General features: G+C 39.3%; 1 protein-coding gene across 2 annotated transcripts in view; it reads right to left on the minus strand.

Annotated features, from left to right (window-relative positions):
• The window catches only part of Cd96 (CD96 antigen), an 84,597-nt gene that overhangs the window by 15,763 nt on the left and 43,813 nt on the right, over positions 1–25,021 (minus strand). For both annotated transcript variants that reach the window (XM_017317168.2, NM_032465.2), the window contains 5 exons: positions 20,321–20,411; positions 18,170–18,355; positions 12,503–12,595; positions 586–654; positions 58–129 (listed from right to left, as the gene is read on the minus strand). In XM_017317168.2, coding sequence (XP_017172657.1) covers positions 58–129; positions 586–654; positions 12,503–12,595; positions 18,170–18,355; positions 20,321–20,411 — 511 coding nt within the window. The remainder of the gene's footprint in view (positions 1–57; positions 130–585; positions 655–12,502; positions 12,596–18,169; positions 18,356–20,320; positions 20,412–25,021) is intronic.

The following is a 25,021-nucleotide window of genomic DNA, read 5'->3' on the forward strand; positions in this document are numbered from 1 at the left end:
TGGCTGCTCAATACATGTGCTGGGTGAATGAATGGAGGACCCATGACAATACTCAACAGTTCTTGGCATCTGTCCCACTGGAGGCTTCCAAATAGTTGCCATCTTTAGTAGTCATGCTGGAATTGCTGGCTGAAAGACAAAATTAATTTTAGAATCCACCTTTTTTTCTTATAAGGCTGTAATTTAGCTTTGCTTTGATGTACTGTTTTTGATGTGTGACTTTGGAGATGTGGGAAACGTCCTTCTTTGCTCAGACCTAGTGATCCTGAGGTTGATGCTCTGTGTTTTATGTTTAATGCCAACTTGGTACTGATGTGTTTCCTTTTTCTATCCCTGTAACTCGGTTACTTATATTACGTTAAAATCCCTTGACAAACGAAAAGTATAGTATAATACATGCTATCAACTTCTACTACGAAGGCAACAATGATCATCTTATCCATACATGGTCATTGCAGGAAAACTCAGTCAAAATAATAGCAAAGAATGAAAAACAGCCTATTCACAAACCTTAATATTTTAGATATCATAGTAAGATGTATGAGTTTGTTGGAAATGATACATAGAAGGATTTACTATACTCACTTTGAGGAGTTGCATCTGGTGTCAACCCATTTTCATCTACAATTGTCACTGAAGGTGTAGCTAGATACCCTATTTTTAAAACAAAAATTGAGGTTGCTGTATTTATTGCCACATATTTAATGAAGACACTAAATTTAACAAGATCGACCTTTGAAGGAATCCAAGTAGACACATAGTCTAATGACCTCATTTTACATATGGAAAGAAAAACAGCACACAAGTATATATGCTTATGATTACATAACAAATATTCTCATCATTCCTCTGCTACTAACACAGTTCTGATACATTCAGATCTGTTATATTCAATCTTTGAAATATACATTGATTCAGTATCTACTTTGTATCAAACACTATTATAGGTCCAAAGGGAGCAACAATAAGTGAAATCAAGGTTTCTGTCTTCATAAAATTTACCTTACAGTGAACGTTCACAATAATAAAACATTTATACATAATAACTGTGGTTTCATATTTATTTCAATTCTTGGCTTAATATGGATTTTCAAAGGAATGTATTTTCATATACCAACTATGGTTTCATACTTATTTACATTCTTAGCTTACAAAGTCATCTCCATCTTTACACCATACCCTTTCTCTTCATTTTTGTCTTCCCTACCACAAAAGAAAGTGTGCTTCATAGTCCCTTAAAAAGTGAATGTTTCTCTAGAGAGGAGGCTAGACAGATGGAGGAAAATACCCAACCACAACCATGTCTGCATCTCCTTGAGAGAAGAACTTTTAATATATTTTTGTTGTATATATTTCTCCTTTGTTCCCAAATGTACCTAAGGTGGCATAAATATGCAGCAAAAGAAATAAAACAGCGAATAACAGGGGAAATATGGATAAAAGGAGTTGAGTTCTATTGAAACCAGAATAGGGAAAGGGCACAACATGAATTACTTAATATTTTGTTCTCTTAGCAGATAGAGTCCCACATCTGCCCTGAATTTTATAGGACAAATGTTAGAAAATAAACAATGTATTTTATTTGGCTGATGTGTACTGTAAGATAAACTAAGTCAATTTTATAAATTTTTTATCATAATTGACAAGAGAGAGTTTCCAAGTTTTATAAGATGAATGCTGTGTGAATTGTACAATGTCCTTCCAACATCATAGAAGTGTTTCCTCATGCTCTTGAGAGTAGAGAACAGTGTCCCAGCTTCCCAAGTGCTTCAATTTTATATGTGTGTGTATATATATATATATATGTATATATATATATTATGTATTATGTATACATAATATATTATACACACACACACACATACACACACACATATATATGAGTACACTGTGGCTGTCTTCAGACACACCGGAAAAGGGCATCATATCCCACTACAGATGGTTGTGAGCCGTCATTGCTGGGAATTAAACTCAGGATCTCTGGAAGAGCAGCCAATGCTCTTAACCACTGAGTTACTTCTCCAGCCCCTGCCTCAATTTTCTTTAGAAAAAAACTTTTAGCCATTGAGCCATCTCTTAAGTCCTAGAAAAGTTCCATTTAGAGAACACAAATAATGAAACTTTTGGAAAAGTGTGTACAGTAAATAAATGATGCATGATTTGTAAATCTACAAGTGGTTCACATGCAGAGGTAGCCACAGGAAGCATTTCTGCAATGCTACCTGCTAGTGAAGTCCAAAGAGACGAGATATCATGTGTCATTGCATACAAACTGTCAACTATAGGGGATCACTTAGGAGATGGTTTATGCTGCTTGGAAACTTGACTAGGCAGCAACATCAGAAAGGGAAGACCTAGGGTTGGGGAGAACCTCTGGTCGTCATGTGTACTGACTTAAGCTAATGTTTCTGAGCTCATTAGAATCCCAGCCACTCAAACATCTGTGGACGGGCAAAACTATGACATTTGTTAAGGACTTAGAACCCAGGAGCTCCAGAAAACAAAAGAGACGGTGAAATCTGGCCCCTGTCTCCAGAGCACACAAGGTGGTTTCAATTTTATTGGTCTTCCACTGGACTTTTGTTTTCAATCTTGGCCTGTAAAGTTTTGCACACATTATTGAAAGAATGAATCATTTACTAGAAGCCATTATTAATCACATGGAAGTAGAGTTGAATCTGTTTGGGAAAATAACAGATTTCTAAATAACTTCAACTTATTCTCCTTCCTGCCAGTTTACACCAGGGCTCAGGAATAAGATCTGTCCCCATCCTAGGACTACATCTTAACATTTACAGTCAAACCCACTGCAAGCGCTCTGCTCAGCAATTATTTGAGAGCTCCTGTCCTTCTGGCACTGAAATTGAAATTTGGACAATTACTCATCTGCAGCCTACACACATGGAGGAGACATGAATAATTGGAGCAGACGTGAATGAGTTCGATAATTAACTGAGGAATCCAAATATGACAACACATAAACCTATGTTCTCAGACCAGAAATGTCATGGGATAATTGGACCAGGGAAGGACAGGTGGAAACTCCCCCTGCCTGAGTGACTTAGTAAGCTTGTGTATCTGCCTGTACCAGGCTGGATGCTTCCTATTCCTCAGGAGTGCTTTGACTTTCCTGTGTGAGTAGCAGATGGTCCAGAGACCATCACAAGGCATAACCCCAATGTCAACAGCAACAGGAGAGCACAGCTCATACCCAGGCTACTGGTGATATCAACACTGTCTCTTCCTCAAGGCCTTGAGCTTGAGTTGGTTTGTAAAGTCACTTCGTCCTAAAACCTGACCTGGATATTTTGTAACTGTAAGAGATGGTCTTATCAGACTACTGCATTCATAAACTTACAGTGGCTGTGGTTGGCTGCACAGGACCAAGGGACTCAACATCTGTGCATGGAGGGAGGAAAAGGCTCATAGGCCTTCACTTCTAGCTGAGATTGACAATTGATGGCTTATTGAGAATGGAAAGTTGGTTTTCTTTAAAGGTGTGGCCCTTGAGAGACTGGCCAGGTTTCAATGGATGGCCAGACACCTATGAGTACACAAACTGGAATCACTTGGATAATTAAACAAACAAAGAAACAAACTACAAACAAACAAACAAATGAAAACGAGGACACAGAGGAGTTTGGAAGGTTTGGGGGTGAGGAGTTCTTGGGGGAGCTAGGGAGAAGAGTGAAATATGAATATGATTAAAATTCATGTATGTATGTATGTATGTATGTATGTATTACATTATCACAATTTAAAAATGTTATAGTTTTAAAAATCAATCATGTCTGACTGTCTCTTGGTAAGCAGAGAATTATTTATTTATTTACTTTACATCTCAATATCAGCCCAAAAGGAATTTTGTTTTCATTTCTTGAAACATTCACATTAGTCCTACTTCTCAACATGCAAATGGGACACTTTACTTTGGTTTGTTCTAGTTCAAGGCTAAGACTGCCTCTGTGCAAACCTCTGGATTTTCAATGATTGATTTTATGTTATGACACACCCTATGGGCAAAAAATATTGCAACCCAAATGATTGTTATGTTTCCTGGCTGTTTATTTTTCCTTTAATGTGAAGACTCACTGTTATTAAATTTTGCAAGTGTTCAGACATACATCATCCTGAGTGTTGTTTCCAGGAAAAAAACAGAACAAAACAAAACAAGCAACTACTTCATCCAATTTGTTTTGTTTATACCAGTTTAGAACCTTCTATGAGGTTAGATGAGGTTTAGTCTTCCAGTCCATTTTGTTTTAACTCTTTAAACACATCTCACTAAAAAGGAACAATTACTCTTTCATAGTTTCTGTCGACTATTCCTGTGGCCTGGATTGAATAGAAGAAACCGAAGCATGTTCTTTAAAAGTTAATGTTGGTGTTATTTGGCATTTTTTCAACTGCTTTTTAGCCTACTTCCTTGCCCATCTTCCTATGGACTGACCACCTGCCTGCTGGAGAAAGGGAAGATGGCTAGTATGTCAGAAGCTCCATGGTTTAGTAATGTTTGGAAATTCTGAAATACACCTCCTGCCTAAGTGTCCATGAGGTGACAATGAGCATGTCACTCTTTATATCCTGAGTTTCGTGAATCAGAATAGAGCTATCCTGTGAAAGGAAACCCCTTATTACTTGTTCCTCCTCTCTTTTCCCTAACTCATGTTTCCCTAAGGAGAGACCTAGACCAGGAACAAAGGTTGGGGGCTGGGGGGGGATACTGAAGGCAGACCAAGGCATGACAGAGATGTTTCCTCGACTTTGCCTCACGCAGACATAAAGCACAAAGCCAGTATATACCTACCCTTGCAGCTGAGGCAGACCCAGCTTGGGTTATGGAGAGAAGAGAAATTCTGGACTAATTTAACTTTCTCAAGTTTTGACACTACATTTGACTAGACTTTTAAATTATTGACACACGTCTGTCTGTTCTAGTGTCTGAAAAGGACCAGACGACATTTATTATATAAAAACCTGCCCCCAAAGCCAAGTAACTTGTCTGAAATTTCTTCCAGAGGACAAGAAACTACTCAACAGATCTCATTTGAACAGAAAATGATGGAGAAAATAATTTATTTTTTGCTACCCAGTCCAGCTTATGTAATCAACCAAGAACAAGAATAAAAGTGATTTGCAAGTTCAGTCAGAACAATGTGGTTTGTCAAGCTCACTTATCCAAGACTTTCCTTATACTCCTGTGATATTGGCTGAAAATTAAATTATTTTTTATATTACAGTGTTTTCCTTTGGCCTTCTACTTCATCACTAGAGCATCCACTGGATGAACTTGAAGCATTCTGCTTTATTTCTTGTGAAAAAAGGAATAACTCTCCATCAGCTCCCCTGCAGCACAGAGCCATCAAATGCAGTAGGCAGATGGTAGGCCTGTACTTAAGAGTATCCGGCCATAGAAACACATGCAAATGGGCCTTACCCATCCCAGTGGACTGCATGAGGTGTTAACTGATGTTCAAACAATGTGAAAAAGAAACATATGGAGGGAGATATCCTAAAATCATCACAAGCCTAGTCACAAGGAAGGTGGCTTGCCTAACAGGTGCTAAATAAAGGGTAAGGGGATCATATACCACTACATTAGTGGTCTGAAAATGGTTTAAGACCAACTGAACGAAGACTACAGTTAAGGCAGAACTGCTCATATATGTTGTATAGTTGTAGACATGAAATGATAAGTGTTAATAATCATAAAAGTTGGTTGCCTGGGGCTGGCAGGATGGTTCAGCAGGTAAAAGTGCCCACTATGCAGTCCAGATATTGACCTGAGTTCAATATCTGGGACCTAGAGTAAAAGAAGAGAATCAACTTCCAAAACTTATCCTGCCCTCTGAGACACCTTGTTGGTCCATAAATTTCCAGAATTAAAAGATTAAAAGAGAGCATTGATTCATTCCTTCCTTCTTTCCTTCCTTCCTCCCTCCCTCCCTTCCTCCCTCCCTCCCTCCCTCCCTCCCTCCCTCCCTCCCTTCCTTCCTTCCTTCCTTCCTTCCCTCCTTCCTTTCAGTATGGATGTTATAGAGTCATGCCTACAACAAGGATTATATTGAGATTGTTGTAGGAAGAGGCAAAGAATGGAAGAGAGCTCTTCAATCTGACATGTTACCAACAAAGGAAACATAAGTTTCCAAACCTGAGAATAAATTTCTCAGGAACCATGGGTCTGCAGAAGAGAAAGATGAATGGAGGTTTTTTTGTCACCTTCTTCCACAGCAGCAATAGCAACTTCAAATGAGCATGGGCTTATGCACCGTAAAAGATATTGAGCCAACATCTGAACTGACAGAGGCAGTAGGACTCAAAATCTGACTGTTTAGGCTCTGTTTTGGCTCTACACCCTTCTCGATGTTGTTGCTTTTGCTATTTAACCTCTTTTTGTCTCACCATTCTTTCCTGTAAATTGGGAGCACTAGTATTTCAAGTTTGTGCTACTGAGAGGGTGAAATGAAGCAATGCATTTATAGTTTAGAAGAATCCCACACATTGGAAGAACTCAACCAATATCAGTGCCACTGTTCAGCTATCTGACACAGCCATGGCAATGGGGAAGATTGTTAGATACTTGCTAGGAGAAACCTGCGAGGCGTTTGTGTGACAGTTGTCTAAAATCCTTTACTTATCCCTATATTTATTCAGACATTCCCAGTGCGTCTTTTGTCATGGGAGTCTCCATCTCTACAAATGCCTGGCTACGACTGTCATCAATTTAGGTCACTTTAAATCAGCATCACCAAGTAAGTCTTTGGCATGCTGTTCTTGCAGCTACCATTCACTACCCACATATCTTCTTCTTTGTTTCCCTCACACACTAAGAGGCCACAGTAACAGCTGGCATCCAGCAGTCTAAATCCACAGTCCGTATCTCCTGCTTCTCTTTTCCTCTATGTGTTACATTTATTTACATCTGCGCTTAAGATGACAATTGAAGTCATTGGACCTGGTTAATTTCAATGTGTAGTTTTTAAATAAATAACAAACTCTTCAATAATAAAGTTAAGCAACTTTTTAAAAGGATGATAATTTGAAGATCTATTTTGCATTGTCCTTTTCATTGAGCCCATCCTTTCCTCCAGACTCTGTGTTGAGGCTTCCTCAACTCCACTTGCATACTTAGCATGGTACTCTGAGTATTGCTGTCCTTGGCGTTAGGGGTGGTGGTATTAATGGTGTTGGAGGGATGCAGTCCATATATCCATCAAGCATTCTACCTCTAAGGCACACCCAAGCCCTCTCTACCTTATCCCTTTCCTATATCTATGTATATATGATGATGACAGAAACTAATGGAATTCCTATCACATACAAATCACCAACGTGCTCTATCACCTTTCAATTCTGTCTGGGACTGTGGTGCTTTAGGACCCAGTGTCCTGACCTGCTGATGCTTCTTTATGGTGCTTCCTTCTGATATTATCCATTAATGTGTCTCCTTTGTTTGTTCTCCATCCATTTACGACATGTTTATTTGTAAGTCTCCAGCTTTGTTGCACTCCTGGAGTACTTATTTCTTTGCTCTTTGCCTCCTACACATGATCATCCACTTTCTAAAGATTAGCTGTTGCCAGAAGATGAACAGGCCAAGGGCTGGAGTCAGAGCAGACCTGGTATTTTACTCAAAGTGTTCAGAGGAGGAAACAAGACTGTGAAGACCAGACAAGTTATTAATGGGGATGTAACATCAAAATCAATGTCATTGGATCAAAGGTTCTGATGTAGACATAAAGACAAGAAGGCAGAGCCAGAGCGTCTATGGCCTAGTGGGCAGAGTAGATGGGAATCAAGGAAAGACTGAGGCTTATTACTTATAATTATAAGCTCTGTACAATAGCAGCACTGTCCAATTCCTATATCACTATAATATGGCACCTTAAAAATTCCCCAATATTGAAGGCACTCTGTATTGTTTTGTAGAATGAATATGTCTCGAGTGATTGCCCCAGAGACTGCATTAGGGAGTCAGCAGCATTAACTGGCTACTGTGGAGTTGAAGGAGGCTTCCCTGGGTGATTCTTGCGGTTTATTTGAGAAACAATGTTCTTCTGGAAGTAAAGAGTATTGCATCTTTGACCTCCTACATTTGTTTTAAAAATTGCCTTTTGTTGAATACAAGAGTGAGCCATGTACACTTGCGGGCAGAATTGAAGCTTTGTAATGCTGATTGAACTTCATAGCTCCTTACATCTTAGAGTTTAGAGTGAACCATCGCCTTCTGAAGTTGATTTCTGTGTCATGCTCTGTCTGAATTCCTTTCTTGAAAAGACCTTCAAAGGTGCCTCCTATGAGATTCTGACTCGGCAATCATGAGTCTTTTACAATGACCCTCTCTGGTGCTAAGATTAAATGGGGGTTTCTCCATAGTAATCTAATAATTGGGCCAAGCAGAGAAGTTTAATTTAGGAGTTCTTTGATAGCTATTGATTTAACATGATCCCTTTGGCATATAACAATTAGGCAGAAAATTGTTTCAAACATAATCTGTAGTGTCCACCTTGATGAGCTCTCAATCGGATTTTGTAAAGCAAAAGATATCCATCTGTTCTAATTATGCCTGAGACTGATTCAGACTGGGCTTTGTTAACATTTTGAGCAAACACTGCTTTGTGATGAGAACTGTGCCACCCTGTGTTACACAACAGTAAAGAGAAGCACTCACCTCTGCTCACAGGATGCTCGTGACACCTTCCCACCTTACTGGGCCAACACCAAATCTCGCTGGACACTATCAGATACTCCCTCAGGGTGGGGAAGGGCAGTTCTTAAACTCTGATTTAAGGATGTTCTCAGGCCCGTGAAGTGGTGCTTTATTTAAGGGAGGGCTTACTTCTCCAGAGACTTCTCAACTACACACACACATACACACACACACACACACACACACACACACACACACACACATACACACACACACACTCACTCACACACACACACATCCCAGCACACTTGATGCAAATAAGTTTACTGTAACTTCTAAACGTCTCTATTAAATTGGAAGCTGTACTTTTTCTGTTTTATATTTCTTCACAGACATAAGAGTAGTGTTGGAGCAAACATGACACTTGACATGTTGGTTAACTCCACAAATAATTCAACTAGAAGGAATCCTTGTCAGATTGTGCCAAGAGGGTACTTTTCTATTTGGTTTATTGCTGCTTTCCCAGTGTCTAGAAGAACACTTGGTGCTAATAATGACTGGTGCACAGTTACTTTACTTTTAAAATACACTTTAAATTAAAGTACAATCACATTCTTCTTTAAAAAAAAAAAAAGCTGTTTACAAGAAGACCGGTCTCATTTCCTAAACTCTTTTTTTAAATTAGATATTTTCTTCATTTACATTTCAAATGCCATCCACCAAATCCCCTATACCCTCTCTCCGCCCTGCTACCCAACCCACCACTCCTGCTTCCTGGCCCTGGCATCCCCCTGTACTGGGGCATATGGTCTTCGCAAAACCAAGGGTCTCTCCTCTTATTGATGGTCAACTAGGCCATACTCTGCTACATATGCAATTAGAGACACAGCTCTGGGGGGGGGGGTACTGGTTAGTTCATATTGTTGTTCCTCTTATAGGGTTGCAGACCCCTTTAGCTCCTTGGGTACTTTCTCTAGCTCCTTCATTAGGGGCCCTGTGATGACTGTGAGCATCCACTTCTGTATTTGCCAGGCACTGGCATAGCCTCACAAGAGAGAGCTATATCAAGGTCCTGTCAGCAAAATCTTTCCGGCATATGCAATAGTGTCTTGGTTTGGTGGTTGTATATGGGCTAGATCCCTGGGTGGGGCAGTCTCTGGATGGTCCTTCCTTCTGTCTCATCTCTGAACTTTGTCTCTGTAACTCCTTCCATAGGTATTTTGTTCCCCATTTTAAGGAGTGAAGCATCCACACTTTGGTCTTCCTTTTTCTTGAGTTTCATGTGTTTTGCACATTGTATCTTGGGTATTCTAAGTTTCTGGGCCAATATTCACGTATCAATGAGTGCATATCATGTGTGTTCTTTTGTGATTGGGTTACCTCACTCAGGATGATATCCTCCAGATCCATCCAGTTGCATTAGAATTTCACTCCTAAACTCTTATTAGAGTGATTAAGTTGGACTCAATCCTTTCTTTAGTCTTCACTTTCCAGTCTCCTTCCTTGCTTTTCTGATGTATGATGTCATCTCCTTGACCAAGCTTGTCTACTGACACTTTCTCAAGTGATCACAAACATAACTGCTCATGTCATTTTTCTCTAAGAAAAATTTCAAGGTCTTCATCTAGTCAAATAAATATGGTACACATAAGATCTCTCTCTCTCTCTCTCTCTCTCTCTCTCTCTCTCTCTCTCTCTCTGTGTGTGTGTGTGTGTGTGTGTCTAGTATCTTCTCCCTTAAGAAATCTTTTTTGATCATCTGAACCCATAGGGGCCATTGATTACTCAAAGCATGGCACTTCCTGACATATCTGGACATTTCTATTCCATAGGGTATGGCCCTTTTGCTTTCATGCTTTGAATTATTATGGTCCTATGTCCATGTCATCTCTTTCCTGTAGGCTTCAAATTTTCTGAAGACTGAATAAAAAATGCTATTTTTAACACCATAAGATTATTATGTATACTATTATATACCTATAGCCTTACAGGTATTAAATGACATGTCAAAAGTTCAATAGTCTATCAATTTGTTTGTTTATTGAGTTATTCACCTATACATACTACCTACGTATGTGTGAGAAGACAAAACAAGTATGCTCTACCTCTTTGAGCATTTATGGTTGTTGGGGAAAAGTGCTATTGAGTGCAGTAGGAACTAGATTCGGAGTCAGCAGACTGGCATAAATACAGCCTCTGTTATCACTAGGTGTTGATCATGTTTACTCTCAGTGTCTTGGTGTATTGTCTGGACAAACAAAAAGGGTATTTGCTTTTTCCACTATGCATATATGTAATGAAGGGCAAACAACACTTCATTTACTATAAAAAATTTCCAAGTGATACAGTATAGTGACTTATATTTGTCCATAATCCCTATTCTTCCCTTCAACAGATGGAGCCTCAGCCTTCTTCCCTGAGAACAGACATGTTTCTAATAAAATGAATGAGACAAAGGTGACATGCAATCACATGCAGGGAGACTATGACATTAAAAAGGTACGTTTTTGTAGCCTCATCTCTTGAAGCGTTTTGTCAAGGGGAAGCAAGCCGCTATATTGGAAGCAGTCCTAGTGAGAGGCCCATGCAGCGAGCCTGGGGAGGCCTGCTTTGAACCCTGTTTGATGTACATGGTTTTGCCCCATCCAAACTTTCAGATGAAAGAAGCTCAGGGCAATGACTCACCACACTAAAATTCCTAAGCTGTTCCTGGATTCCTGGCTCCTGAAACCATTTGAGATATTTTATAATTTATTAAGTCTCAGAGTAATTTTTTACATGGCAATCTAAGAATATACATAGGATACAGCAGAGGCTTAAGATATTTATTATTATTATTATTATTATTATTATTATTATACTATTACTGAATCTTCTGATGTTTGCTGAGTGAACATGCCTCAGTCTGTTGTAGTTTATTGGTGAAACAATGGCCATTGAAAATGGTAGCTACAAAAATGAAGGAGGAGGGTGAGGCCAGGGAGAAAGGAGAGGAGGAACCGCATTTTGAAAGACTAAGAACAAGAAAAAGTCCGCTGAGTGTGAAACTTCTGATGGGTGAGGCGTTTCTCACCTGCCACCCGCTTCTCACTTTCTGCAAGGTAGCTGTATGTGACAATGACTGTAGGCAAAATGCAAAAATGCTACCAGCTAAAGCCATTGTTCACTCCAGTGGCCTGCTTTTATTTTATTCCATTTCAGCCCTCATTTCTAGACAAAAGTGATAGTTTTCATTAAGTATGAAATGAGAATCATACGTCTGTTCTACATATACTTTAGTTTTTTAAATCGGAGAAGGTCACCATGGATATCTGTGACGTACAACAGACACGGACATGGAGATTATGATTTGTTTGCCTCAGTGCCTACCTCTGAGGTTACCTGCCACTTATGACTTTACCATAGCAACAGTGACCAACAGCTCCAGCTGTTAACTGCTGTGGATGGGAAGGCTGAAGTCTACAGCACTCACTAGCTGTCTTGGTGAATTAATTTGAGGTCAGACAAATTTAACATAAAATGCTCTAACTGTCCTAGGCTCACACTATTCCGACTTGAAATATTATATTTTATTTTATTTGACTCCACAGTGAGAATATGGCTGAGGAGGGCTGTCAACGTATTAACTATTTAATAATGAATACAGAATTTAAATTCCTCACTGAATATTTCCTGACATCAATTTTCCCAGTTTCAAGTGTTAACTCTCGAAAACTATAAGGACAATTATTTTATTTCAAATACTATAGCAAAGAAGGGCATAAATGATACAAATCTGCTAGTTCTAACCACCTGATTAATTAAAGGATTAATAGGTTATGTAAATTAAAGGTAGTCTGAAAACATTCTTACCTGTAGGAGATACTCCAGCATCTGAAAAAGGTTGTGTACCCAGGGTAGAACCTGTCACAGTGGGTAGATGTTTCGTTGGGGCTATCACCGAATCTGAAAGTGTAAGGCAGATATTTACAATGAATAAAATATTGTTTTAAAAAATACTTACGCCACTCTCAAATATTTTAATTTTTCACTATCTGGCAAACCAGTATTGAGGGCTTGCTCTACAGTAGGCAGTGAGATCTACTGGTGAGTGGGAAAGGTATTAAAATGTTTATCACATTGGTATGTTTGCATGTGTGCATGTAAAATTGAAGCTAAGATGTATTGTTTTATTTATATTTTACATTCATTCTATTTCTTTCCACCACCATTAGTGTGCTTTATAAATAGTCCTACTGAAGAAAAATTTTAAAAATCATTTTATTATATGTATATGGGTTTTTTTTTTTTGCCTGCATTCATGTTTGTATACCATGTGCACCAGGCAGCCCCCAGAAACCAGATGGGGCATAGGGTCTCCTGGAAGTGGAACTGTAGCGGAGTAAGTGTAATGTAAGTGGAGATAGCTGCAGGCCACAGTGTGGGTGCTGGGAATCAAATCTAGATCCTCTGGAAGAACAGGATATCCCAACCACCCAACCATCTCTCCTGCCCCTGAAGGATTTTTTTAAAAAGCAATTACAAGTACAAAGGGGATTTATTGACTTTAGGAAAATATAGATTAAAATGTAGCTGGTTAATTTTTGATCCTGGATGATTTTCATGACTTTTCTAGACACAACGTTGCTGCTTAGGAAAATCATTAGATTAACAAAATGATGGTAGTATTCTTGCTCCACATCTAGAATTCTTCTGACCTCTTCAAATGACATCACAGTTTGGTGCCATGTCACACTCCCAACTTTCTGTCTTGGTGTTGATTAGCATGTTTTTATCTCTCATGCACTGCACATTCTATCCAAAAGGCAGAGGTTTCAGTCCATGCACAGTAGACTCATGAAGACTTCTTGGTCACTGTGCTGTTTCCTGACATTTTCTCAATTTCAAGTTTCCTTATATAAACCTGTTTTAAAATTGTGGCGTTCTAGGGGACCCTTGTAATATGTTCCTTTCCCTTAATGTTAGTGCTAGCAACAATCTTGCCACTATGTTTCATGGGTCATCCTCCTCCTGTGAAGCAATGGGTTTGTTCCTCACTGTATTTGCAGATACTGATAAATGGAAATAATGTAGTGCATACAAAAGTGGCAGAAAGAGCAACCTTACATGTCTGATTGCTCTTAGATAATAATCATAGTCTTCTAATACAGTAAGCTGAGAAGATGAAGCATGGAGCTGCAAAGGAAATGCCGACATGGTTTACTCTATAGAAAGCTTCTACAGAGCCTGAAAGCCAATGCTTACACTCAAATCCCACTGATGCACTATGCTTATGATAACGTATTTTTGGATATAGTCACATTACTTTGCTTACATACTGTCTATTACAGCCTCTGTGCTCTAGTTCTTAGTTGATAATTATGATAAAGATAACATTATTGATAAAAAGTAAATAATTTACTCTCTCACCCATTACAGATGAAGAGCTAATTTCTAGAATTAAAGGTATTGCTTATGTTCAAGCCCAGATTTCTACAGTGGAAGGCATTCCTATTTCACTGACGGACACCTTTGTTTAGAACAGAGTTCTTCTAAATATAATACACAAATATCTTTGGAAGCTGAGAGAGTTAGCCTCTTAGTTCATTTTGGAGATTTTTATTACATACTGATTTTTATTGCATATGGAGAAGAGCTCTTTGCCCCACGACTAGATCCCACATAGATTTCAACAAGAAATCCAACTCAGATAGTGTCTGTCTGGTCTCAAACTGGACTGAAAAGTAGAGACACTGCCTTGGTCAAAAGAAAAGTCAGTGCTGTTAAAAAGACACGGTTCCAGCCTAACAGGGAAAAGTGATTTTCCCACCTCTTGAGTGTAGCGTCTGCAGAGTAATCTCATGCACATTTCCCATCACTGCATGGGCTGTAGTGTTGGAAGTGGGGAGGGGCTTTTGGTTATAAGCAACTCCATCCTTTCTGAATTCTCTACTGTCTGAAGTCACTCTGCAGTAGGCTCGGGAGCTCTCAGAAACCACTCAGGCACAGCAGCAGCCAGGAGTCTGGCCCACAAGAGGAGCTGAGTCAGTTAGTTTTGAGCATATCTGTGATCAAGTATCAGGGTGCCACACCTTATCTGCTCTACCTAAGAAATGAGCTAAATCCTACAGCGTGTTGGAGCCTTTCTTCCCAAAGTGTAACCTACAGACAAGTGGGAGAGGGTCTTGTTAGAAATGTGGAACCCAGCTCCAGACTTACCGAATTAGAATCTACATTTTAGCAAGCTTCCTGGGTGATTTGTATGAATATTAAATTCTCAGTTTATGTTTTTAAGAATCCTGGGAGCAGTCACAAATATGAAGCTTGCCTCACTGTAAGAATTCATGAGGCAAGAAGTATTTGTCTAGAATCTTCCACTTTAAAGCTCAGTGTCCCTCTTCACTCAGCTATTGGGATATCTTTTTGGCTTTCTCCATATCCCAAAATAATACATGAGCAGAATTATGCATCAAGAACACATGTAGTACAGACACAGGCACACACACACACACACACACACACACACACACACACACACACACACTATTCAATTGCCAACCTTCAGGTCTCACAAAAATGGCTTGACCTCAAAAGTTATAACTGGTACTGAACCCTTATCAACTTTAATGACAGCTAACGATATTTAGAAAACCAAAGAGATTTTATAATCAACTTTTAGATTGACAGCAAACAAAATACCCATCTCCTCTTTCTCAAAGAAGCACACAATCACAATCTAGGAATGCTCCCGGAAGAGGAGCACCTCAAAGGACCAGTACCTCTCAGTCTTCGGTATTATGATCTTTGTCGTAGACCAAAGGACAAAACCTCCTAGACCAAGGAGAAAACTTCCACTACTTCCCCGCAAAGTTTCTTTTCTTTTCCTGAAAAGTCTCTCAATTTCTCTCTTCTGACCCTGAGAGGGTAGGTTTTCTTCTGTTTTCATTTCAGTATCTTGTCAGCAATAAGAGCTTGTGGTTTTAATGAGAAATGTCCCCCAGGGGCTCACATATGTGAACGCCTGGTACCCCACTGAAGGGTGCTATTAGGGTAAGGTCCTAGAACTCTTGGAAGGTGGAGCCATCAAAAAGTCCATTACCTTGGGGAGAGGCTGAGGGTTCACTTCATCTCACTCTACTCACTGTGCTTTGTGCTTCTCATGTCCCTCTCATTCCCTCTGCTCTCCGTGTGTAGCCTTGGTGTGACCAGTCAGCTTCCCATTCCTGCCAGCATGCCATGCCTTGTCCACCACTGATGGTCTCTGCCCATCTAAAACTCAAAACCCAAGCTCTCCTTTCCTAAGATGCTTTTGGTCATGACGTTTTATCATAGTAATAACAGAGGAACTGACAACACTTGGCAAAGCAATAATTTATGTGACAGGCATCAGGGGGTGCACTCCAGAGTTCAGAAAGCATCAGGTAGGACTACCCCAGAGAGCATGTCTGCCAGCAGTGCTTAAGAACCTGGAACACATAATGAAACACGATTCAAGAATGCCTTTGCTGTCCGGAGCCCTGATTGTGTCTTTGGATTCGTTCACAGTGATTTGCGTTTGAATGGGATCATAAAGGGAGCTATAGTTTTGGCAAACTCCAGGATTTATTGTCTTTGCTATCTCACTTTAAGGGTTAAAGGTTCATGTGGTTATGAAAATTTACCTCTTGGCTCTGAGTCTCAACCTATACAAGAAGAAGGGCTTCCATGTAAAATATGAATTATTGAGTTTAAGGTATGAAAATCAGTATTCTATTTTCCCTTAAAAGTTTTCATTATTTTCTGATATTGAAACAAAGCATGGCTTTAATATCAGAAGACATTGGTTTGGGGGAGTCACATGGGAATAGTATTGTGTTTAGGAACTGAAGGTTTTAGAGTCTTTTAGGTCATGGCTTCAGATTCTGCCAAAGCTCTTGGCAAATCTATACGAGACATGGTAAACTTCATATTGTTCCAAGACTGCAGCCCTTCTTACGTGTTGTCTTCTAGGAAAGAGTTGTGATAATTCTTTAGAGAGCTAGGAAAAGGCAAGTGAAGCTGTTTTCATATAAACCCATCATAATTTCTGAAGGAGTGCCTTGGAATTCACAGTGGTTTTTTTTTTAATTTTTCATGTTTAAATATATACACACAGCCAGAGTCACAGCGGATACTGGCTTTGACTCATCCTGGAATGGAGCCTGCTTGTGAGTACTGGGAAAGGATTTGTGTCTAGATGCGTCCTTCATCTAAAGATCCAGTAACCATCTATTGTTTCTGTAAGGACTCTGTCAGGGCACTATGCAAGCTGTCCTGTATAAAAGATTTCCTGTATAAATTAGTATGGTTTTATGGTTATGTTATAGACAACATTTATGAAGATAGGATAAGAGTTAAAGAGTTTACAACAGTTAAACAGTTAAAGAGGTAACAGATACAGAGCTATAACATTGATTTACAAATCCGTTTGGTTTTGTCCAAGTGCTCCTAAATATGAACATTTGATGGCCAGCATTAAAGGCATTCTGAAATAGGCAGAGCTGTTGTCACAGCATTTGCTGAGACATTTGTCATATTTTATATAATAAAGTCTCAAGTATTTTATGTGACTCGGGGTAGTAAATCTCCTGGTTATTCAAATTTTGTAATAACTGGAGTGGCTGAATATATCAATTTTTCTAGTCATAAAAGTCTCCATGTAGATAGATACTGTGCTTCAAACCTGGGTAATAAGTTCTCATGGCATGCAAGCATTGCCCATATCTAAACAGTGAAAGTATGCATGCTGTGATTCCTTAAATATTTCCATTGTTTACATTTTATTTATTTGTTTGTTTGTTTGTTTATGTGTGTGTGCCTGAGTGCATATGCCATAGCACACACATGAGGATCAGAAGACTATGTTCCAGAGTCTGTTCTGTTCTTCCACCAGGTGGGTGGGGTCTGAGGATAGTATCCCATGGTCAGTCTTGACAGCAAGTGCCTTTACCCCCTGAGTCATTGACCAGTCCTAAATATTTTTATGGCTTGGGAATTTTAAGATAGCTTACATTTCAATTAATCACACATGTTATTATTAATTTTCATTGGATGATAAATGAAACAGAATGCTTATTGTTTAAACAATATGATTAGGCTGGCTCTGGCCTCATGGCTCTCATTCTAACACTTGGAAGGCAAAGCAAGCAGATCGACAGGAATTAGAGACCAGCTTATGCTAGATACTGAGTTCCAGGCTAGTGTAGGCAACAAACTGAAAAGCCTGTCTGGAAAAAAACAAAAAGAAAATAAAAATGAATTATGATAATAATAAAAAAATAACTGTTAGGAATTGTACAGGAAAAGGGATCATCTGGTTTTTATTTGAAGAAAAAATTTTTTTTAGATTCTACATATGAATTGTTTAATAATTTGAAATTTAGTAATTTGGGGTTATATGGAGAGCTTCCTGGTGGTGTACTGGTGTGGAAACACAAAAATCCTATCCTTTCCAAATAGTCATGTTTTGAGTTGGGGCTTTCTTGACTAACCCTTATTGACTTTATTCAACAGGCAACTCACCAAAGGAAACCGTGATGGGTTGTGATGAAGTATTCCACATTTTATTTCTGGGGCCTGGAGACAGAGCCATACACCAAGCTGTCATGTTGTTTGATTGGGATGGTCCACTGTGCATCCTTGTTAAAACTGACTTCAGTTCCCAAAATCCGCTACTGCAATTCTTCTCTTCATTTGTAATGTATATTCCTGCAAAGGACAAACGAAACATGATTAGTCACTGACATTTTCTGCATCAGCCAGACAATGATGCCAAGACACTGAAAAATAAAATTAGCTTTTACTTTGTTTTAGGATGAGGACCTCCCTTTGTTGCCCACACTTGCCTTTAACTCATGGCTTAATCCATCCTGCCACCCCATCCTAGTAGAGAGCCCACAGACTTACGCTGCAACACACATCTAATTTAGAGTAATGCAGACTCTCAAGCAGTTAGCCTTTTGCTTCTGGGAAACTAGGCCCACTTCCAACAAAGCTGGAATTAACCTGAGCCAATTGTTCCAGCTCGTAAGTGGCATTGATCCATAATCAGGCTGTAATACACATTGATTCGTAATCAGGCTGCAATATACATTCATTATATGCTTTTCTTATGACTATGGATCCAAGAGCTTGGGGAAAAATTGTTCCAACTCATTAGTGTCATTTAGTAATGGTGAGATTGGTGATTTGTACTTGAATTGGTTTGACCTCTTGGAGGGCGCTATTGTAGATTCTGGTCATATAGTAAGAATATACCAAATATATATCAATACAATGCAAAAGCTCACATCCTGGATCTGAGCTTCCCACTTTCATGCTGGTCTGTGTATCTTGGCTTCCTAGTTTGAGAAAGCATGTGTGGGTCTGGTCCTTGTAGAGTGAATGCCCAGTCGGTTGTGTGGATTGGCTCTCCTCCTCCTCCTCTCCCAAGGGTAACGGATGATGTGTATTCTAACTCTGGTACCAGATCATATTCTTTTTCTGAAATAAGCTGTATATTGATAAGCATTTTCAGTTTTGGTCCCATGAGCCTTCTCTAGTATCTTATAACAATAACAGTTAGGATAACTTCCAAATTGCATGCATTGTAGCAATAAATTACTATAAAAATTATCTGTCCCCACAGGACAGATCATTCTGAACCCTCCCAGAATCTTTACAGTAAAGCAGTAAAGCTTTTTTTTTTTTTTTTTTTGAGACTTTTTAATTTTGAAGTAACTATTTGGAAAACTATTAGCTAAATGCAGTTGTATGCTGGTGGAATTCGGATCACACCCTCTGGCCTCTTATTGGAGAAAGTAATAGGCATATCCTCTCTGGGTGCTTTCTTTATACAGTGTTTTCTTAACAGGAAAACGCACTCACCGTAATCTTTAACACGCAATTTCAGGAGTGTGTTGTGTTATCATTGGAGTTAACTGCTTTTACAGTAAACTCTTTAACCAGGAAGTAATTCATCAAGGGGATTAATAAAATCATCCAGCAACAGAAGCTGTTAATGTTAGAAATTAAAAAAGAATAATTGAGCAAGAGCTTTGTGACTCAGTTGTTCGTTGTCTTAAAAGAATGAGTCGGCAGGAAGCCTGTTGTCCAGGCACTGATGCCTGATATTGTGTTGCAATGGTTAGCACCTATGAGAAATACTATGGGAAACTGTCTCAGGGACATAAGCCTTTCCAGTAAACTACTTCCCTTATATCCATCCCTACTGCCACACCCTTTGGTGCTACCCCAGATATTTGCAAGAAACTGGAAATTATTATCACTTGATTGCAGTGGTGCCAAGAAAATTGAAGATGATGTATTAAAACAATAAAGAAACATCAGAGCAAATAGAGATGCTACAAAGGCAGAGATATTATTAGTAATGATATGTTTATTTGAATGGTTCTGTCCTCACACAGGATATTTACTTTTACTGACACAAAATAAATAGAGTGTGTGTTGTTTGAAGAAATCAACTTTTATTTTGAAACACCTCTTTTATTCTGAAAATGTTGCCTTCTACCCCCTTGGAGGAACAAGATGGTGTATCAGAAAGTGACGCCTAGTAGGTAAGATGATGTTTTTCTTGGAACAACAATTACTTTCAAATGCCAAGATCAGCCTGGGAACTGAGGCTTTCTAACCCTTAGTAATGCCAAACCCATTCCGGTGGCCTTGTTGCCTTACCTTCTTCGTTGCCTTGAAGAAATCTTCCGTCTATAAACCAGGTGATATTTGCCTTGGGGAACACATTCTTCAGTAGGCAGGTAAATACTCTCTACAATAGACAGAAACGTGACCATTTGCAAATTCAGAAGAAATTCATGCTCACTATGTCTCCAGTTACAAAAGACAAATTAGCTAGAAATGATTTTGTTTACCTTTACCCGAGCACAGGACACACAAGGGCTTTACAAGCCTTGGCAAATTCTTTTTGGCTAGAATCCTACGTCAATTTAGGAATGTAAGGCTATTCTAATGTTAGATGAGGTTTATGGGTTCTGAAAAAATAGAACTGGTACTAAGTTAGTACTAAATGGGAACCAAGGCAGAGAAGCAAGGGGCTACAGCAGGCACCGAGCAGAGAGGAATGTTGCCAGACTAAGAGCAAAAGGAGATTGAGCCATTATTTTATGCCATTTCTAAAATAGCATAAAATACCATCTGTAATAATGGTCATATAAACGAGTTTAAGTCAATATATCATTTTGGAGTTTAAAGGTCTTCATAATCCTTTTTGTTTCTGGTCTTGATTCTCTAGGGCAGAGCATTCATGCTTTCCATTTATAGGTAACAAATAGCAAAAAAATCAACGTATCATGTAGATAAAGGAATATAATTAGTTAATGGTCTTTCAGCCCAACAGATTTCTTGGTAAAACACTTTGGTTTGAAATAAGCAACACATGGAAAGATGGGTAGCACAATGGTTTGTCAGAGAATGCTCCCATAGTCATATATTTGAGTGTTTGGCTCTCAGTTGGTGGATTGGTGGACTATTTAAGAAGGATTAGGGGCTTCATGTGGTCTATGAATTATATCTTGGGTATTTGGAGCTTTGGGGCTAATATCCACTTATTAGTGAGTCTATACCATGTGTGTTATTTTGTGATTGGGTTACCTTACTCAGGATGATATTTACTAGTGCCCTCCATTTGCCTAAGAATTTCATGAATGCATTGTTTTCAATAGCTGAGTAATATTCCACTGTGTAAATGTACCACATTTTCTGTATCCATTCCTCTGTTGAAGGACATCTGGGTTCTTTCCAGCTTCTGGATATTATAAATAAGGCTGCTATGAATATAGTGGAGTGTGTTCTTATCACATGTTGGGGCATCTTCTGAGTATATGCCCAAGAGTGGTATAGCTGGGTCCTCAGGTAGTACTATGTTCAATTTTCTGAGGAATCACCAAACAGATTTCCAGAGTGGTTGTACCAGCTTGCAATTCCATCAGCAACGGAGGAGTATTCCTCTTTCTCCAAATCCTCACCAGGTATTTGCTGTCACCTAAGAGGCCCTGCCAGAGCCTTGCAAATACAGAGATGGATGCTTGCAGCCAACCATTGGACAGAGTGTGGGGTCCCCAATAGAGTAGTTAAAGAAAGGACTGAAAGAGTTGAAGGAGTTTGCAACCCTATAGGAAGAACAAAAATATCAACTAACCAGACCTCCCAGAGCTCCCAGGAACTAAGCTATCAACCAAGGAGTACAGATGGTTCCAGCTGCATATGTAGCAGAGGATGGCCTTGTCATGCATCAATGGGAGGAGAGGTCCTTGGTTCTATGAAGGCTTGAAAGATGCCCTAGTGTAGGGGAATGGAGGGTGGGGAGGTGGGAGTGGGTGGGTGGGTGGGTGAAGGACTACCCTCATAGAAGCAGGGGGAGGGAGGATGGGATAGGGTGCTTCCAGGAGGGAGGGAAACTGGAAAAGGGGATAACATTTGAAATGTAAATAAAGAAAATAAATGTAAATTAAAAAAAGAAAAAGTAGGATTGGGGGTGTGGCCTTGTTGGTTGAGGTGTATCACTGGGTGTGTGCTTTGAGGTTTCAAAAGCCCACAGCAGGCTCAGACTTGTTCTCTCTGCTACAGCCTGTGGATAAGATTAAATCTCTCAGCTACTGCTCCAGGGTCGTGTCTGATTGCCTTCTGCTATGCTTCCCACCATGATGGTCATTTGCTCACCCTCTGAAACTGTAAACAACTCCCCTGCTTTCTTTTATAAGTTTCCTTGGTCATGGTACCTCTTCACAGCCAAAAAAGGCAATTAAGACACGTATTATGCTATTAAAGCAGAGAAATAGATGCAAGATTGGTTAGATCTCATTTTCAACAGCTTTCATTCTTCGGAACATTCAGATTTAACTGCATACATGGTGAACATCCCCAGTAATGTTTGTTAGTTCTCATGATTTTGTCTTACGCTCTATAAAATTATAATCCCATTTCTAATTATCTATTTTCTTACTACCAATGTGTGGATTTTGCATATGCCTGGTCCTGTTCTTTGTACCTAAATGTTTCCCACAATTGTCGAATCTGATAATAGTTGACTAGTAAAGAACTGAACTATCTGTAGCACTGGTGTGCCAATCTCCAAACAAATTACTCTCAAATAAGTCAAACATTTTAATCTGTGAATCCAAACTCAAGGGTACCAGGAAACGCCTTTCTGGTAGAACTCTTTTCATGTGCAGTGTCCTGACCCTCAGTATGTTACAGTTAACTAGGAAAAAAAGGCCTCCAAAGGTTAGACTATTGTATTTAGGCTAGTAGGGGGTCAAATATTGTAGCTCTCAGTATTTCTGATTTTAAAGATAACTGCTTTTGTTTTTCAATGTGGATACATACATATGACTGGGTTGCAGAATTGAGGAAATTATGGGCTGGGGACATAGCTGCATGGTAGAGTGCTAACGTAGGATGCACAGTACTCTTGGTTTGATCTCCAGCATTTTGCAAGTTCTACTTTACTTTCCATCGCTAAGAAACAGTTTTGCTGAGACAATTGATTTCCTGAGGAAGTTTGTGTCAACTCCCAGAAATAGTTCAATCTATTGACACTTGAAATGATTCAGATTTTAAGTATTTGTTGTTTTTTTCCCCCTGTGATAAAACATTGAGCAAAACCCAGCTTTGTGGAGGAATGGGTTTAAATCATCTTACAGGTTGCAGTCCATCTTAAAGAGTAGTCAGGGCAGGGACTCAGGCAGGAACTATCCCCAGACACTGTCTTTCAATATTTGATTAAAAACTATGGGTCTTAGTCTAAAATTCCTCTCATTTCTAAAACTGAAATGTAAAAGGGTGTAAGAATTCAGTTTTAGATGAAGTGCTTCAGGGAATATCAAGCACAAATGGTCTTGCTGGTGAAATGGTGTCCTCTTCATGAAAGACCTTGTAAAATAACTGGTTAATGCTTATCTTTGTTTAGCTTACACATAAATGAGACTCAGGCTATAGTTTCTTTATTTGGCTTTGGTAACTACTTGGGGGGGGGGGTTGTTACCCCTAATATACTTTTGTAATGGCTGTATTTCCCTAGCTGTGAACCCAACATACTGGCTGTTTGAATCTTTCTGGGTTATTTCTCCTTCAATAATTTGGGGTGGGGAGACATGGGCATGTGTTGCTGGTCCATCATATCTAACGGACACATCCTGTTCTTCCCATTTTCTCCTCCTCTGTGCTACCCCCTCTCTCTTCGTTCTTCTCCTTCTTGCAACCTTCTGCCTGTAACCTCTAGCCCAATAACTCAAGTTCTGCATATCTCTATTCTCCCCAACAATTGGCTATAATCACCATTATTTAAACAATAAATAGCTTTAGATTAGGGAGCAACATTTACATAGTATCACTTGGTGTATGTGAGGATCTGTCCATTGGGGGTAGCTAGATCTCAGGGGCTAATAATTAGAATTTGAATGCACAGTACCAGACCAACCCCCAGCAAGATCTGGCTTAAATGAACAAGAAGAGAAGTTCTAATTAAATCAGAGAGAAAAATGGAGTAAATACCTATAGTAGTATACATGCACACAAAGATTATTTTTGTGGAGAGGAAAGGTGTGGACCTAGAGTGTATGGGTATGTCTGTTAGAAAGTGGTGAGCAATCCAAACCTGGATAGCTAAGTTTTGCTCTTTAGCCAAAAGAAACAAATACAAATTGGAAATGTGGTCTTGGAATCTGGGAAATTCTGGTAGATGACTATACATATGATTGCTCATTTTGTAGTTGGGCATACAGTTCAAAGGAATCTGGCCCCACCTCCTCCATGTTGTATTTAACCGCATATCTGTGATCTATTATGAGAAAACACCTCTAGGCAGCTCTTATTAATCATCCAAGGAGTGTTTGTCTAAAAGAGCACAAAACAGCACTGAGCCAAAAATCTCCTCAATTTATCTCCTCACCTTCAAGACTGATGATTTTAAGACTTTCAAGATCTGCAAGAGAATGATGGCCTCACAACTGTATGCAAAACTCATAGAATGCTAACACCCCCTAGGTTTTGTAATATCTGCTGGATAGAGGAACTGCTGCAGAGATACCAGGAAGACATCAGTTATTTCCTAAGCTGCGTCCTTCCTACAGATGGGGAAAAAAGCATGAAACACACCAAAGCATCAAACATACCATGTTAAGCTGGTTTTTCGGTATGCAGCCCACCACCATCGTTTGGCTTTGCTGGCTTACCAAATAAATCTTCTTCCTTGCTCCATGACTACTGCCTTTTCTGAGAGGTGGGTGGACAGGCTAAGTAACCATTCATGCACAGATGAAATACTGAAATTATGAACATCTTGTTCACCATCTATGAATATATCCCTAATTACTATACCTGTATTGTGATGGCAGCTTTAGCAGTGGACTTTTTTTTTGT

The sequence above is a fragment of the Mus musculus genome, chromosome 16, assembly GCF_000001635.26.
Source record: "Mus musculus strain C57BL/6J chromosome 16, GRCm38.p6 C57BL/6J".
NCBI classification, from domain to species: Eukaryota; Metazoa; Chordata; class Mammalia; order Rodentia; family Muridae; genus Mus; species Mus musculus.